Below are 14550 nucleotides of genomic sequence, written 5' to 3' on the forward strand. Positions count from 1 at the left end.
CCAGGAAATGTAAAAAAGCTCTGGTATTTTGTACAGTTACGCATGCAGCAAGCAGTAGTTCTGTATGTGCTGTCTCCGCCCTTGGCTTGGGGTTTAAATTTACAGTGGGATTTGCTGAGCAGGTAATTCTGGAATTCTGGAGTGGCTGCGGGCTCCAGCGTGCATGTAGGGATGGCTGGTGACACTGTACTGGGGCTTGCACACTCTGTAAATTCGAACAAGATTGTAAAAGGGGATAGTAGTGACTGTATGATTTTGGCTCTCTGGTGCCTTTCATCTGTTAATGTTTTTGTGCTTTCAAAAGTTGCAATAAATAAACCTCATGCTACATCTAGCAAGTCAATTGTTTTGTATTCCTCAGTAAACCTGGCAGGGTTGTCCCTAGCAGTGTTCTGAGCCCATAGCTCCTATCAGGAGGTGAAGTCACAACTCTAAAAGTTTAATTTTTGAGGGTTCTGAGTGTCTCCTGCCGCTGATTTCCTCACTGTCATCTCCATGCCCAGGGCCACCAGCTTAAGATCATTCCTGCTGTTAAATGGTTCAAGTGATTCCTGGCACTGTTCTGCCCCGGGGCCTTTTGTCAGGAAATTCCTGTCACTTTTAGGGACATAGGACTGCACAGGGACCATTCCCAGGAGGCCCCTAGGACAGGTGTGTGAATGGTGTGGGCATGGGGCTGATCCGGTCCCAAGGACAGAGAGCAGCCCTTGGGTGCATTTAATGCTCTGAGTTGAGCTCCTGAAATTCCTGGGCAATTCTGAAATGCTTGACCCCAGTTTTACAAAGGGATTTTTGAGCGAGTCCATCCCTCCCTCCCCCTGCTGAGCACCCCATGGCAGTTCCAGCAGCTGGGGGGGCTGGGGTACATCCCACTGCATTCTGTAGGTCTCTGCTGGAGCTGCTCACTGCGTGGATGCCCCCAAAACCAGGGGAGACAAAGAGGCACCACTGGGGTGAATCATCCCCCTAGAGACCAGGCTGAGGTGGGGCAGGTGAATCACCTGGGGAGCTGCCACTCCTGCCAGCCAGAGCCAAGGGTGACCAGCTCTGCTTCAGGCTTCAGGGGCTGCCTTCGGGCCAAAACCCCTCTACAAACTGCTCTCAGAGGCCTGCAGCCTGTTCCCATAAATTACAGATCATGTGAGGGTATGGATCCAGGATCCTCATCCAGGATATGGATCCAGGATCTTCATCCAGGATATGGATTCAGGATCCTCATCCAGGATATGGATTCAGTTGAATGTCACAGTTACTGTGTGAGAAGTGACCTGGGGGAAAGGCATCTGCTTTCCTTTCTCTGGAAACCTGGGGTCTGTCCTGTTATGCTGTAGAGGGGAAATATCCAAATGTTTCATTCCACGTTGGAAAGTTCTCCTTGGGTTTGTCCTGTCAGGCTTTAGGGGGGCAACATCCCAGCATTTCGTTCTAGGTTGGGGAGTTCTCCCTGGCTCTGTCCTGTTAGGATTTAGGGACAATATCCAAACATTTCATTCCAGGTTGGAGAGCTCACCTGCATTTCTTCTGTCAGGATTTAGGGGGTGACATCCAAATATTTCATTCCACGTGTGGAGAGCTCTCCCTGGGTTTATCCCAGGATTTAGGACATCCCAACATTTCATTCCAGGTGTGGGCAGCTCTCCCTCATCCCACCCAGACCCAGAGAGGCAGCTTTGATGTTTAGATCCATCCTATAACAAACATTCATTGTGTAGGTGAGGTGTCAGGGCATGACTTAAACCTTGGGCTAGACAAGGTTTAGACGCAAGACCACCTCAACAAGTGGCAATTTAACAGTGAAAAAGCAGATTTGACCCTGGGAACGTGTGGGGAGGTTGAGGATTCTTTTCTCCCGTGGGTTTTGTGGCTTTCTCTGCGCTGCGCCCTTGGCAGCGGGGTTGCAGTGGAAGGAAATCACCTGGGAGCGCTGCCTGGCGAGTGATTTATGTCAGGCTGAGGTGGCTGAATTCCAAATTTGTGTGAGTGTGTGTGAGAATGAGGGGGAAACCCAGAGAAACAGAATTCAGTACACGAATGCCTCCTCTCCAGACCTTTCAGATGTGTATTTCAGAGAGGATTATCCTGGGACAGAGATTGGGGAACAGAGACCCCACGTGCTCAGAGTCACCCCAGCCACCACGCTTCTCTTTGTCCTTCATTTTTCCAGTTGGCAAGAGCTGGATAACCTGGAGGGAACAATTAAAACAACTTGTCAGGGCTCACAGTAAATACAACACAACCCTCAGGACCCCAGATCCAGCAGCATGGCCCCATTTATTAGGAGGGTGCCCCAATTGCAGCCCTTGGTGTCAGGAGCAGCGCTGGGGACGCTGCTGGCTCTGCTGGGGCTGTTTTCTCTGTGTCTGCCTGCCAGTGATTTTGTCTGTAATCATGGATTGTTTTGCTCTTTTGGGGAGATAGGTTCATTTGCCTTCGCTCCTTTCTAATGAAGGTCGAAAAGATATAACTAGAGCTGAGAAGGAAGAGGAGAAAAGGGGAAAATCAGAAGAAGAGGCTCTTGTGACCAAGCGAGGGGAGCCGGTGAGGATCAAAATCTTTGAAGGAGGGTGAGTGTCTCGTTTTATTTCTCTTCTTGTGTTTCACACTTGTGTAGAGTTGTTACAGTGATTGGCAAGGTGCCTCTGGAGGTGAGCAGATGGAGCTGGATTTCAGTTTATTTTCCACAGCCACTGTAAAAACTTGGCCCTCCAGATCTGGAGTGCATTAATTTCCTATTTGCAAGCTGTCTGTAAGTCAGCAGTCACCTGGATCTCTTTTCTGAGTGGGTGGTTGAGTGAAGAGCACAAATCCATCTCGCAGCTGTCTCTGAAATGACAGATGTGCATTCTGTATCTCCTCAATCTTTCCAGAGCCTTCTTCTGAAAATGCTGTTCCTGATGGTTGTTCCCATTCTGAGGAGGATCTGGGCAGGTCTTTCCTGATGCCTGGGTTTGGGTGGGGAACAAAAGGAGCATTTTGTTCATGTGATTTCCATCCCACCCAACCAAAATAGCTCAAACCAGAATGGATGCAAGGCCTTAATTTGATGTGTATCTTAAACCTCGTCTCCAGGTAATTCAGAGGGTGCCTCAGGAATTCAGCACTGCTCTAATACTGCTGTTTATTTCTTTAAAAATTTTAAAAAATAGCTCATAAGCAATGTGTCTGTGGTTGCAATTAAAGATCATCCTTCCTGGGTGTTGCAGAGGGGGCCAAATTGGTGCAAGCAATTTCCAGCAGGATTTATCAGTTCTGCCCTTGCTGTTGGGTGGTCTTGGTTTCTGTGTGTTAGAAAAAGGCTTTCATTAGGCTGTGCTTGTGGTTTTTCTGCTGTTACCAGATGAAATTTGCTTTTATTTTAAAATACTTCATTAGCAGATGGTCAGACTAGCAAAACAGGAGGGAAAATCAGTGCTTTGGGACAGGAAAGCTGCTTGTTGGTGAGAACTGAGCTCTGCCCCAGCTGTGGGGTCTGTGTGCCCAGATCAGGTTTGGGCAGGGGGTGGGCGATACAAAAAGCCAGACGGGGCCAGCCCTGCCGTGGCTGTGGCCTGACATGACTCAGGGAGCAGCAGAATGAGAGATTGGATGGGCTCAGGAAATCTCTGTCACCCTCCTGCAGCAGATGGGACCCACTGGGATGGGGTTTATTCCCTTTGATCCCACGGGAACCTCAGCTCCCCTGCGCTGGGCTGTCCCTGAGGCTGTTCAGGGGGACTCCTACATTCCTTCCCGGCCCTGATTAAAGCAGCTCAGCATTCACATGACTGAAAAGGCCCCTGGCCCTCCCAGAGCAGCTCGGGGGGTGTTCTGGGGGGAGGTGAGTGGTCCTCGGCTGCATCCTCTCGTGCTGTGCTCACGCAGGGGTGGCTTTGTCCCCGAGCCCAGCACAGACAGTGGGAGCAGCCCGTGTCCTCAGCCCATGTCCTTCTGCATGACAGACACAAACCAGAGCATCTCCTCAAGGTGCTCTGTGCCACCCAGCACCAGGGACCGTGTTGGCCATCCTGACCCTGTGCTGAGCTCAAATTTAAACTTCCTGCAGCTCTTCCTGCAGCCCCTCTGGCTGTGACACGGTGCCAAGCGCTCCTGGGACACATCAGGAGGTCACGGCAAGGATTTCCGTGCCTGAATTCCGTGTCTGAATTTCATGGCACTGCCCAGGGACAGCAGGACAGGCTGTGCTCCGTGTGCTCCGTGTGCTCCGTGCCTCATCCCACAGGGTTTCTGCTCTCAGGGTGCTCAGCCCCAGCAGCCAGGACCTTTTCCTGCTGCTCTTTCCCAGGTGTCTGCCAGGACCTTTTCCTGCAGATAAATCCACAGGGTGCCTGATGCCTTCTGCAAGCTCCCAAATGGATTAGACTCCCTTTCCTGGCATCTCTGGAACAGGTTTTACACAAAGTGCAGCCATTTTCAAGACATTATTTCACTCTCTTATTTTTATTTTATTTTTTGGCTATAAAAATTTCTTCCATGAATCATTTCCCCCCTTATTTCTTGTTTTCACACTGAATGCTGCTGGCCAGGCCCATTCTTCCAGGGGGATGCAGTTGAATTCAAAGCTTTTGGGTCCATCCCATGCTTTGTTGTCTCAACCAAGGAGTGAGATCATAACGAATTCCACAAAAGGTGCTCTTGCTACAACTCCTTTAGCTCCGTCTTCCCCTCATTTTTTATCTCTTTGGAGCTTTTGTCTTTCTCTCTGCCATCTTCAACACTCTGCCTTCTGTAGAGTCTTCTGGCTTCCTCAATCCTACCACTTTTCCCCTCTGCCACACTCCTCAAAGCACTTCCAGGACCATCTCTGAGGTTCCTCCTGCTGCTCTCCAGCCTCCCAGCTGGAATTTTATTCCTTGGCTTTCAGGGAAGACCAGAAAAGCCAAATTTCCTCTTTTCACCAGTCCCACTTGTCAGGAAGGAGCTCATGAAAACCCCCAGCACGCTGGGGGCAGCTTGGCTTCCCTTGTCTCCCTCGGAGGTGTCTCCTCCACAGCTCTGGGAGTGGACGGTTCCTTTTGTTTTCCCCCTGGGGAGGGGTTTGGATCCAGCATTTGCGGGTTCCTTGAGCCTGGAGGTTCGTGTGTGGGTTTGGGATCAGGGCTCAGCAGTGCTGGGCATGGGGCTCAGTCCTTCCCTCCCCACTCTCTGCATGAAGGGTTTGTGGTGCCAGCTCAGGATGTGGCCCTGGGGCTGCCAGGGGGGCCTGGCTGGGGATGTTTCCAGCTCCTGGGGAGTTCTCAGCCCTTCCAGCACTGCCTCCTGATGGGAAGAGGCTCAGCAGATCCTTGGCAGAGTCTCTGGTTCCCTGGGAGCCTCAGGAGGGATGTGCATGGTCCTACCCTCGCCTCTCCACATCCAGCTGGGGCTGGGATCCGCAGAGTTTTGTGTTGAAAGAACAAATTTCTCTTGGAGAGCAGGCCTTGAGGTCACTCCACGTGCAATTTCAGCCACAGCTTTTTATTTGAAATGGTGAACTCTGCCAGGCTGGATCAATCCCCATTCCCAGCAGACGGCCCCAGCCCTCGGCTGGGAGGTTGGAGTCATTTAACACCCCAAGGACGGGCTGGGGGCTGCACAGGCTCCTCGGGTTGTGTTTGGGAGAGCCATTAAACAGCCAGGTCAATGCCTGAGCTCCTTAAGGAGCCACTCAAAATATCCACCGCGCTTGTCCTGAGGGATGCCGTGGTGGTCTGGAGCAGGGAAAAGGATCCCTGAAGGTCAGGCTGGCCAGCAGGGCTGCAGGAGAAGTGCTGTGGTTCCTTGGTGTCACCTTCAGCACCCCCCTGGTGTGCCCATTCTGCAATCTGACATCATGAAACCAGAGACTGGTATCGACCTGCTGGGGCAGTGGGGTCTGTGCTGCTCTCAGGGTCTGCTCAGGGACGTGTTCCCTGTTTGCTGCCATTCCCACGATGGAATTGAGAGCAAAGGGGTGGGGACACTTAATCCGTGTCCTTCTGCTTCACAGCCCAGCCCTCTGTGCTGTTATGGGGACAATTAGTTGGTTTATTTAATTAGTTAATTACAACCAGTGGGAAAAATAGCACCAAAATATATAAAGCTAAAAACCTGAACTGACATCCCCAAACCAGTGCCATGTATAGCAAAAACTACATTTTTTCTTTAGAAAACTTCCTTTTTTTCCTACTTTAGGGGAAAAAAACCACTTAGGGCTGTAATGTTATGACTGGAGGTACAAATGTCTGAATATCCTGGCATTCCCACCTTAAAAAAACCCTTCCCTTCACACCATCCCACGGTACAAATCCACACACCCACAAGAAGGACTTTGCACTTTCAGAGGGATGCTCAGAGTGGGGCTGTGCCCCAAATGCCTGCTCTGCTCTGCAGTTTGGATGAATCCAAACCCTTCACTCTTTGTCTTCACCAAAATGGGACAGAGCTGGAGGTGCCCCAGCCATGCGGTCTCCTGAACTGGGATCTCCTGAGCTTGGGTTCTAAACTGGGGTTCTGAACTGGGTTCTGAACCCCCATCTCCATCGAGCCTGGCTGCAGCCCCTTCCCAAATGACTGGGGGGAGTCTGAGGTTGGACTTTGCCTTCCCTGTTGAGCCCCAGGGCTGAGGGCTGGAGCTGCCATGTGGCCCCTCGATCCTTCCCTTCCCTTCCCTTCCCTTCCCTTCCCTTCCCTTCCCTTCCCTTCCCTTCCCTTCCCTTCCCTTCCCTTCCCTTCCCTTCCCTTCCCTTCCCTTCCCTTCCCTTCCCTTCCCTTCCCTTCCCTTCCCTTCCCTTCCCTTCCCTTCCCTTCCCTTCCCTTCCCTTCCCCTGTATTTTGGGGAATCACAGAGCCCTAGATCTGCCTCCCTGACCAGCAGAAGAATTTCTTCTGGTTTAAAGAAAATTGAGAGAATGGGGCTGTTGTACCAGATTTGAACATCATTACTAATCAGTGGATGAATAAGGAGAAAATCCCCTCCCTGGGGATGCCATGAGCTGCTCTGAGCCTCCCTGCCCCACTCTCCTCCCAGTGCTTTGCTCTGGGCTCACTGGGGGCAGTGGTGGCTTCTCTGGGCTGGTGTCCCTCCATTCCCCCGGGCAGCCACGGGAAGTGCAGCTCCCTAGAGCATTCACCTGCTGGAAATCCCCTGGCACAGCCCAGGATGGGTTCTGCTCCCCCAGGAAAGGCTCCGTGCCAATCCAGCAGTGACCCCAACCCCTGCGAGGGGATTTCCTCGGCTGCTGAGAGGAGTTCTGAGAATTCTCCGTGTTTGTTTTGGAAGGAGTCATTGTCCCAAAGGCAGGGTTTGAGCACACACGGGACCAGGGAAGGAGGAAGCCGAGGCACTTCAGCTGCCCTGAGCGCCAGGGAGAGCCAAGGGTGATGCTGCTTTATTTAAATAAAATATGGAATCGGGGATTATCCAGGGTAGGAAGGGACAACAAGGATCCTGGAGTCCAAGTCCTGGCCCTGCACAAAGGCCCCAAATTTACCTGGAAACCTGGCAGTGAACTCCCCAGGACAGTGCTGAAATGGGAACTCACCTCTGTGGAGAAGGGCTGGGCTTAAACAGGAATCACAGGATCCCAGAATGGTTTGTTTGGAAGGGAACTTAAATCCCACCCAGTGCCACCCCTGCCATGGCAGGGACACCTCCCACTGTCCCAGGCTGCTCCAGCCCCAGTGTCCAACCTGGCCTTGGGCACTGCCAGGGATCCAGGGACAGCCACAGCTGCTCTGGGAATTCCATCCCAGCCCTGCCCACCCTGCCAGGGAACAATTCCTTCCCAAGATCCCACCCAGCCCTGCCCTGTGGCAGTGGAAGCCATTCCCTGTGTCCTGTCCCTCCATGCCTTGTCCCCAGTCCCTGTCCAGCTCTCCTGGAGCCCCTTCAGGCCCTGCCAGGGGCTCTGAGCTCTCCCTGGAGCCTTCTCCTCTCCAGGTGAGCACCCCCAGCTCTCCCAGCCTGGATATTTTGCTCCATTTCTAGATATAAGCAAACAATTCCTGTAATTTACATTTTTGAGTGAAAGGGGTTTTCCTGAGTCTGTTTGCTTTCCATGGCTGGGAGAAATCAGTGCTGAGACTTTTCCATGAGGGCTGGTGGTGCCAGACTGACCACTCAGCATCACTGGAGTATCTCCTGGGGCTTTGGTTGCTGGATTTCCCCTGTCCTGAGAAGTGCTGAGCAGGCATTGCTGCCGTCCTTTCGGGCAGCCCTGTGGCTGCAGAGCCCTCCTGGGAATCTCAGAATCACGGGATCAGAGTGGTTTGGGTTGGGAGAGACCTTAAAGCCCATCTCATTCCAACCCCCCACCATGGGCCGCCCCCCACGAAATCCCATCCTGGGTGTGCCAAACTCTCCGTGGAACATCAATTTAAAGCCTCAAGCATCAGCCTGTGCCCTGGAGTTGATGCTGCCTCTGTAAATGATATTTTAATTAAAAACTGGGCTTTATGTGTGGAATTTTTTGGTTGTTTTCGAGCCAGGACTTCACCAGCAGTGCAGAGGGGGGGTTCATGTCCCTCTGAGCCCCCAGGGACAGCCCTGCTGCCCATTAACCAACATCATTACCCCACTGGTGGAGGGATGCTGGGGAGAAGGAACAGCAAACCCTGCACTGGGCAGAGCCCATCTGAGCAAAAGCTGCTGGCAGCTCTCCAGAAATCCCCTCCAAAGGAGCCAGGCCCCAGCTCCCTCCCAGGATTTGGTTTTCTGGTGGGTTTTCCACGGGGTTTGGGTGCAGCCTGAAGGGCTGTGATGCTCCCACTCACCAGGACCTATCCTGGGTGCCAAGGAAAGTTCTGGAGCTGGGCCAGGGCAGGCTCAGGCTGGAGAGCAGGGAAAGGTTCTTCCCTCAGCCAGAGGGTGCTGGGCACTGCCCAGGCTCCCCAGGGAATGGGCACGGCCCCGAGGCTGCCAGAGCTCCAGGAGCGTTTGGACAGCGCTCCAGGGATGGACAGGGGGATTGTTGGGGGGTCTGGGGTTGGACTGGATGATCCTTGTGGGTCCCTCCCCACTCTGGATATTCCATGGTTCTCATAAATGAACACAAGGTCTCTTTGAACATCGTAAATTTACACTTTTTTTTTTTTTTAATAGAACAAGAAAATCACTTTTTCTACTTAAAAACCTAATCCAAAGGAGAAAAAACACAGCGTGACAATTTAGAGATTTTTAAATTTTCACAATTCTGACAAGATAAAAGGGGGAATTGTTTAAGAGGCAGCTCAGCTGCTTGAAAGATGCATTCCTTAATAAGAGGAGAGAAAAACAGCAAGGAGAGAAAAATATTTGCAAAATGAAAGGAATCTGTGCTTTTTGCTTTGGAAATCATTATGTTCTTACATTAAAATATACTTAAAAGCCAATATGACTAAAAGCTTCAATTCCATAGGAAGCAAATGCACTTTTTTCTCCCCATAAGGTGTCTTCATGAAAATTTGGATTTTTCTCGTTAATTTTGTGTTTAGTTAAAAAGAAAATGTTTTCCCCTGGTAACTCAGGGAACAGTCAAAGAGAAAAATCAATTTTTTCCACTGGTTTGTTCAGGAAATCTTTTCCTGGGTGAGGAGCAGCAAGGTAGAGGGTTGGAGACAGCATTTGGAAGAGGAAAAAAGGCAGAAATGTAAATGTAGAGTCAGAGCAGGAGCAGCAAATCAAAGGTGTCTGAGCCTGGACACCTCAGCTGTGTTCCCACGGGATCCCAGCCTGGCTTGGGGTCCAAGGGAATTTAAACCCCGTCTCATCCCACCAGCCCAGGGTGCTCCATCCAGCCTGCTCTGCACTGAGGGTTGTGTGGAGCTGGCAGAGGGAAGGTGTGGGGTGGCTGTGGCACCATCACTGCCCAGAGCCCCCCCTCAGCAGCCAGGAGCTCCTGGAGAAGAGATTTTCTATAATTCAGAAATAACCTTGGGTTATTCCCTTTCAAACAGGGTGAATTTCTGTTGGGAGCAGCTCTGAGTTGTGGAACCACAGCTGGAGCTTCAGGAATGACCCCAAATGTCACAAACAGAGTCCCAGACTGGTTTGGGTTGGGAGGAGCCCTAAAGATCATCTCATGCCAATGCCTTGCAATGGGCAGGGAATGCTGTCGGAGCTCGTTGTGTTTTCAGGACAACAACTTGTGAATTGGTTCCTTTGGGAATGGACCTGCAGGGTCTGTGCAGAGCAACTCAGCATCACCCACACCCAACCTTCTTCCTTTGCTGTCTGCTAGATCCAGGGATGTAAAGAACCCCGTAAAACCCCCGCAGACCCCATTAAATCCTGCATGTTTGAGTCCATAAGCACTCCCCCTTCCCATCTCCATCCCTGGATGGAAAAAAGGGTTTTGCAGGCTTGGGCTCTCCCCCCCGTGGGTGCAGCAGGGCCTGGCCAGGCTCGGCTGGGAGTTCAGGATGTCCCCCGTGCCTTTCCTGTCCCAGCAGCTGTGTTTGTGCCCAGCAGTTCCTGTCCCAGCTGTTCCCTGGAATTCCCAGCAGCTCCCAGTGCTGGAGGTGGGACTGGGGCTCTGCAGGACTCCTGGATAAACCCTTCTCCTCTCCATCCTCCCGTTTCCTGCTGTGTGAGGGGACACGCAAACTCCTGAACCCCACTGTGTAATGCCTTTAAGATGTCTGGATATTCCTCGTTGGGAGCTGTTCATGTTTCCTGGCCTGGACACCTCACTCCACAAACTGGGTTCATTCTGCAGTTTATTCCTGTTTTCCCAGGAAATCCAGCAGCTCAGAAGGATTTAGCTGAGGTTGTTGTCTGGTTTCCTTCATTATTTTTCCCCAGTTATTTCTGCCAGTGCAGCCAGCCCCGTTCCCTGACCTGTCCTCGTGGGTGCTAATTTCCCACAGCTAGTTATTAAAAAATGTTGTCTCCAGCTTCCTGCCTGACCTCGTGTGGGATGCTCAAGTTTCTGCACAGATTTCCTTCCCCCTAAGAGCCCTGTGAACATCCAACCCCATGGGGTTCCCCCCTGGTCACTGGTGGAGGAGGAAGAGGAGGAGAATGCTCTTCCTGAGCCCAGCATTCCCAGGGGTTTTCCCAGCATCTTACTCCACTCACCACGGGTTTTATCTTCTCTCTGACAAGAATTCCCATTTGTTTCCAGCTCAAATCAAGACTGAATAAATGGGATCAAGCAGGAAAATTCCTTTGCTGCCTCTCACAGGTGCCCGGCTGGGACCTGTGTGACCTTGGGGAGTGAAGGGTGCTCCAGTGCCAGACTGAACACTAAAGGAATTTAAAATCTATTCATTATCACTTTTTTTCCCCAAGCAATTTCTTTGCTTGTAACGCCTGGTAGACCCGAGGATCAGCCCAGATGGGCAAAGAGGAGCAGCTCCTGCTCTGAGAGGGGCACACCAGTGGGTGCCTGGGGAGGACAGAGCAGGATTTCCCTTCCTTCTGCAGAGAAAAGGTGAATTCAGGGAGCAGAGAGGAAGAAAAGGAGCAGTGCCTTGCTTTGGGAATCTCCTCCGTGCCTTGCCAGAGACCTGTGACCTTGAAGCCCACCCCTGTCTCAGGCACTCCTTGGCAAAAATAGGGTCAGAATCAAGGATGGCAGGAGTGGTTGGTGTTGCATTTTTAGACCTCCTGTCTCTCCTTGGGGCTGGTTAGACCATTCCCAGGTCTGGAGCTTTTCCTCTTTCCTGAACTTTTGTGTGGCTTCATCTCATTTCGGGGTCAGGGGTTTGCTTTGAAACCCTGAGTGCACAACTCGAGGTCATTTGGAGTCTTGGAGGGGGAGAAGGGGAACTTGGGGGAGAGTCTGAGGATGGAACTTCCGTGCAGACATGATTTTTACACCCTTTAAAAATTATAAATGATAAACCAAACTAATTTGATTTCAATACAACTGAATTATAAACCAAAATCAATAAAGAACATCCAGGCTGGAAAGTGCCCATGGGTGTTGCAGGTCTCCAGGGCTGTGGGCAGAGCAGAGCAGGGAGAAAAATGTCGTGAGCTGGGAGCAAATGTGATGTGCAAGAGCAGCTGAAGGAACAGACTCTGGGAGCATTTCCCAGAGCCTCGGTCACACAGGTGAGAGGATTGTGGTGGAGAGGAGGAGGATTTGATCGGACAGACAGCTGGACAGGGATGGAGAGAGGCAGGAATTGGTCAGGAGGGAAGAGCTGCAGTTATCCAGCAGGGGAGGGACAGGCTGGAAGCTCTGAGCTCTCGCAACAAAGACGGGGGAAGAGGGCTGGAGTGGAGAGAAAAATGGCTCAAGGTGCTGCCAGCAGAGAAGGGAAGAGAGGCTGAGGGTCGGAGCTGATCTCGGGATAGGGAAATGCCAAACTGCCAGGAGTGGCTGGATGCAGGGACCAGCTTCAAACACTCCTGCTCTCTGCATTTCCAAGGGGCACCTCCCTCAGCTCCCTAGGAATAAACATTTCCCTGCACTTTCAGACACTTTCCTTTGTCCGGGGGTTGAAAATGAAATAGTGGAAGAATTTGTGTGAAGTCCTACAGCAAATCCGTGATCACCTGGGCTGTCCTTGCTCCTCCCGGATTCCCAGGTGTGACACAATGCCTGAGTCCAGCCACGGGGTGACAGGGCCAAATGTCTGCAGTGATGAGCTGTGCTGCGAGCAGAGCATTCCTGGGCTGCTGGAAGGGCTCCAGGCTCTGGGCTTTGCACTTCATCCGTGCACTGACACAATCTCTGCCATTAATTCTGTGGAAAATCGGAGCAGGCAAGCGTTTTTTATCAGATTGACTCAGGATTAGGCAGTTCTTAACATCTGCATAGCCAGGCAGCCTCTGCTGTGCAGGGATGGGATTTATGGCAGCCCTTTAATGGATTCCAAGCCCTGTGCAATCAATTAGGAACCTGATGTTCCGACAGACAGACCCAGGGCCCAGTGCCTGACACCATCCGTGCTCCACTGGGAACAGGGCAGGAAGATGACTCTGAGAATGTCATTCTGAACTGCCTTCTGGGACTTCTTTTTCTGTCACTTTCTAATGATGAAAACATTATTTTGGGGAGACAGTTCTTTGTGCAAGGCTGATGTTGCTCTGATTCTTGTTCGGTGTATTTTTATGTTTTTATTTGTTTTGGGTTTTGTTTGTTTGTTTTGGGGTGGGGGGTTTTTTTGAGAGTTGTTGTTGGTGATGGTGGTGGTTTTTTGTTATTTTTTAATGTTCCCAAATGTAGCTGGTTTTCAGTTCTCCTTAGTATCGACTACTAGAGAGTCCTGGGGATGGCAGATGGGATGTGGAATTCTTGGGAATGATGAAAATGATAAAGGTCTGAGGGTAAAATGTGGCTAAATCATGGTTTTTTGGTTTTGTTTTTGTTTTTAATGACATGAATTTAGGCATGTATTTCCTATAAAATCCATCCACTGACCGGGATCCACCTAGAGAGGGACTCCTGGAGTGGGAACAAAGCCATCCCCCATCCCAGTTCACATTGTGGATTTCACTTCTGGAGAAGTTTTCCTGTTCTGCAGAGTTTGGCAGCGAGCACACGACTCAGCCTAGTGTGGGGACTGTGACAGAATCCAGCAGTGGGACTGGGAGAGGAACATTTTCCAGTTGCTCCCAATTCGTAGTTGGAAAGGGAGCAGCTGTGAGCTCTGTGCTGGTGGAACTGGAGCTCTGGAGGTTGTGGCTTTCATCCCTTGGAGAGACAGAGGAAGGGAAGGAAGGAAAGGAAGGAAGGGCTGGGATGTGCCTGGAGCACAAGGAGTGAAGACCAGCAGGGACAGAGGGAGCTGGGCAGAGGCTGCTGCTGCTCAGAAATCCAGGGAATAGCTGGAGCCAAGGATCCAACTTGGAGGCAGGACTGCATATTTTTTTTTAAATATTCTTTTTATGGTGAAGCTTTTCTAGCTGCTTTTTAGTGGATGAGTTGCAGGCAGATTCCTCCCAAACCTGCAGCCAGCCTCAGTCCCAGATTCCAGCATGCACCAGCCCAGCTGGCTTTCTCCAGGCTGGAGCAGTGGGGAAAGCTGTGGTGGCTCACTGCAGGCGTTTAAAGGCATTTCCAGGAGCTCAGGGAGTCCCACAGAGCCAAGGGGATGGGCAGGGAGTGGGCCCAGGGTCCCTTTTTGGACCCATGGGAGGAATTCCTGTGTTTGTGTTGAAAATATGAATTCAGCCCAGCTGTAACTGCGGGTTTCTTGCTCTTTAGAGCCTCAAACAAACAGAAAATGTGACTTAATAGATGACAATAATGTGACTTAATAAGATGATAAGCTGTTCTTGCTGCTCTTTAGATACGACTGAAGAATTCCAAGATTTTTAAATGGGAAGAGGGGCAGATTAAGGGCAGGGTCTTGGCAAACTCTCCTGGGGATGCTCACCTGGCATCTGTTTTTTTGGAAATTTCAGGTCTTTCTGAATGCTTGGGTGCCCTTGTCTCTCTTCCTAACTTTGTATATTTGATATAAGGGAATAACCAGATGGATGTAGCTGAATTTTATAAATTTTTCTCTATTTTTGATGCTCTGGCTCCTCATAGACCCCAGAGCAACCTGGTTTTTGTGCTGCTCTTGTGGGAGCAGCACAGTAGCAGCACTTCCAGAGAGCAAATACTTCTCCCATGTGTTTCAGATCAGCACTTAAATCAGTGCTTTTCAACGTCT

The 14550-nt window shown here is 51.0% G+C and overlaps 1 protein-coding gene across 1 annotated transcript in view; it reads left to right on the plus strand.

Annotated features, from left to right (window-relative positions):
* Positions 1–14550, plus strand: part of HIVEP3 (HIVEP zinc finger 3) — a 57427-nt gene that overhangs the window by 6947 nt on the left and 35930 nt on the right. Inside the window, exon 2 of the mRNA XM_062508869.1 lies at positions 2419–2564. Coding sequence (XP_062364853.1) covers positions 2419–2564 — 146 coding nt within the window. The remainder of the gene's footprint in view (positions 1–2418; positions 2565–14550) is intronic.

Source organism: Cinclus cinclus, chromosome 26, assembly GCF_963662255.1.
Source record: "Cinclus cinclus chromosome 26, bCinCin1.1, whole genome shotgun sequence".
NCBI lineage: Eukaryota > Metazoa > Chordata > Aves > Passeriformes > Cinclidae > Cinclus > Cinclus cinclus.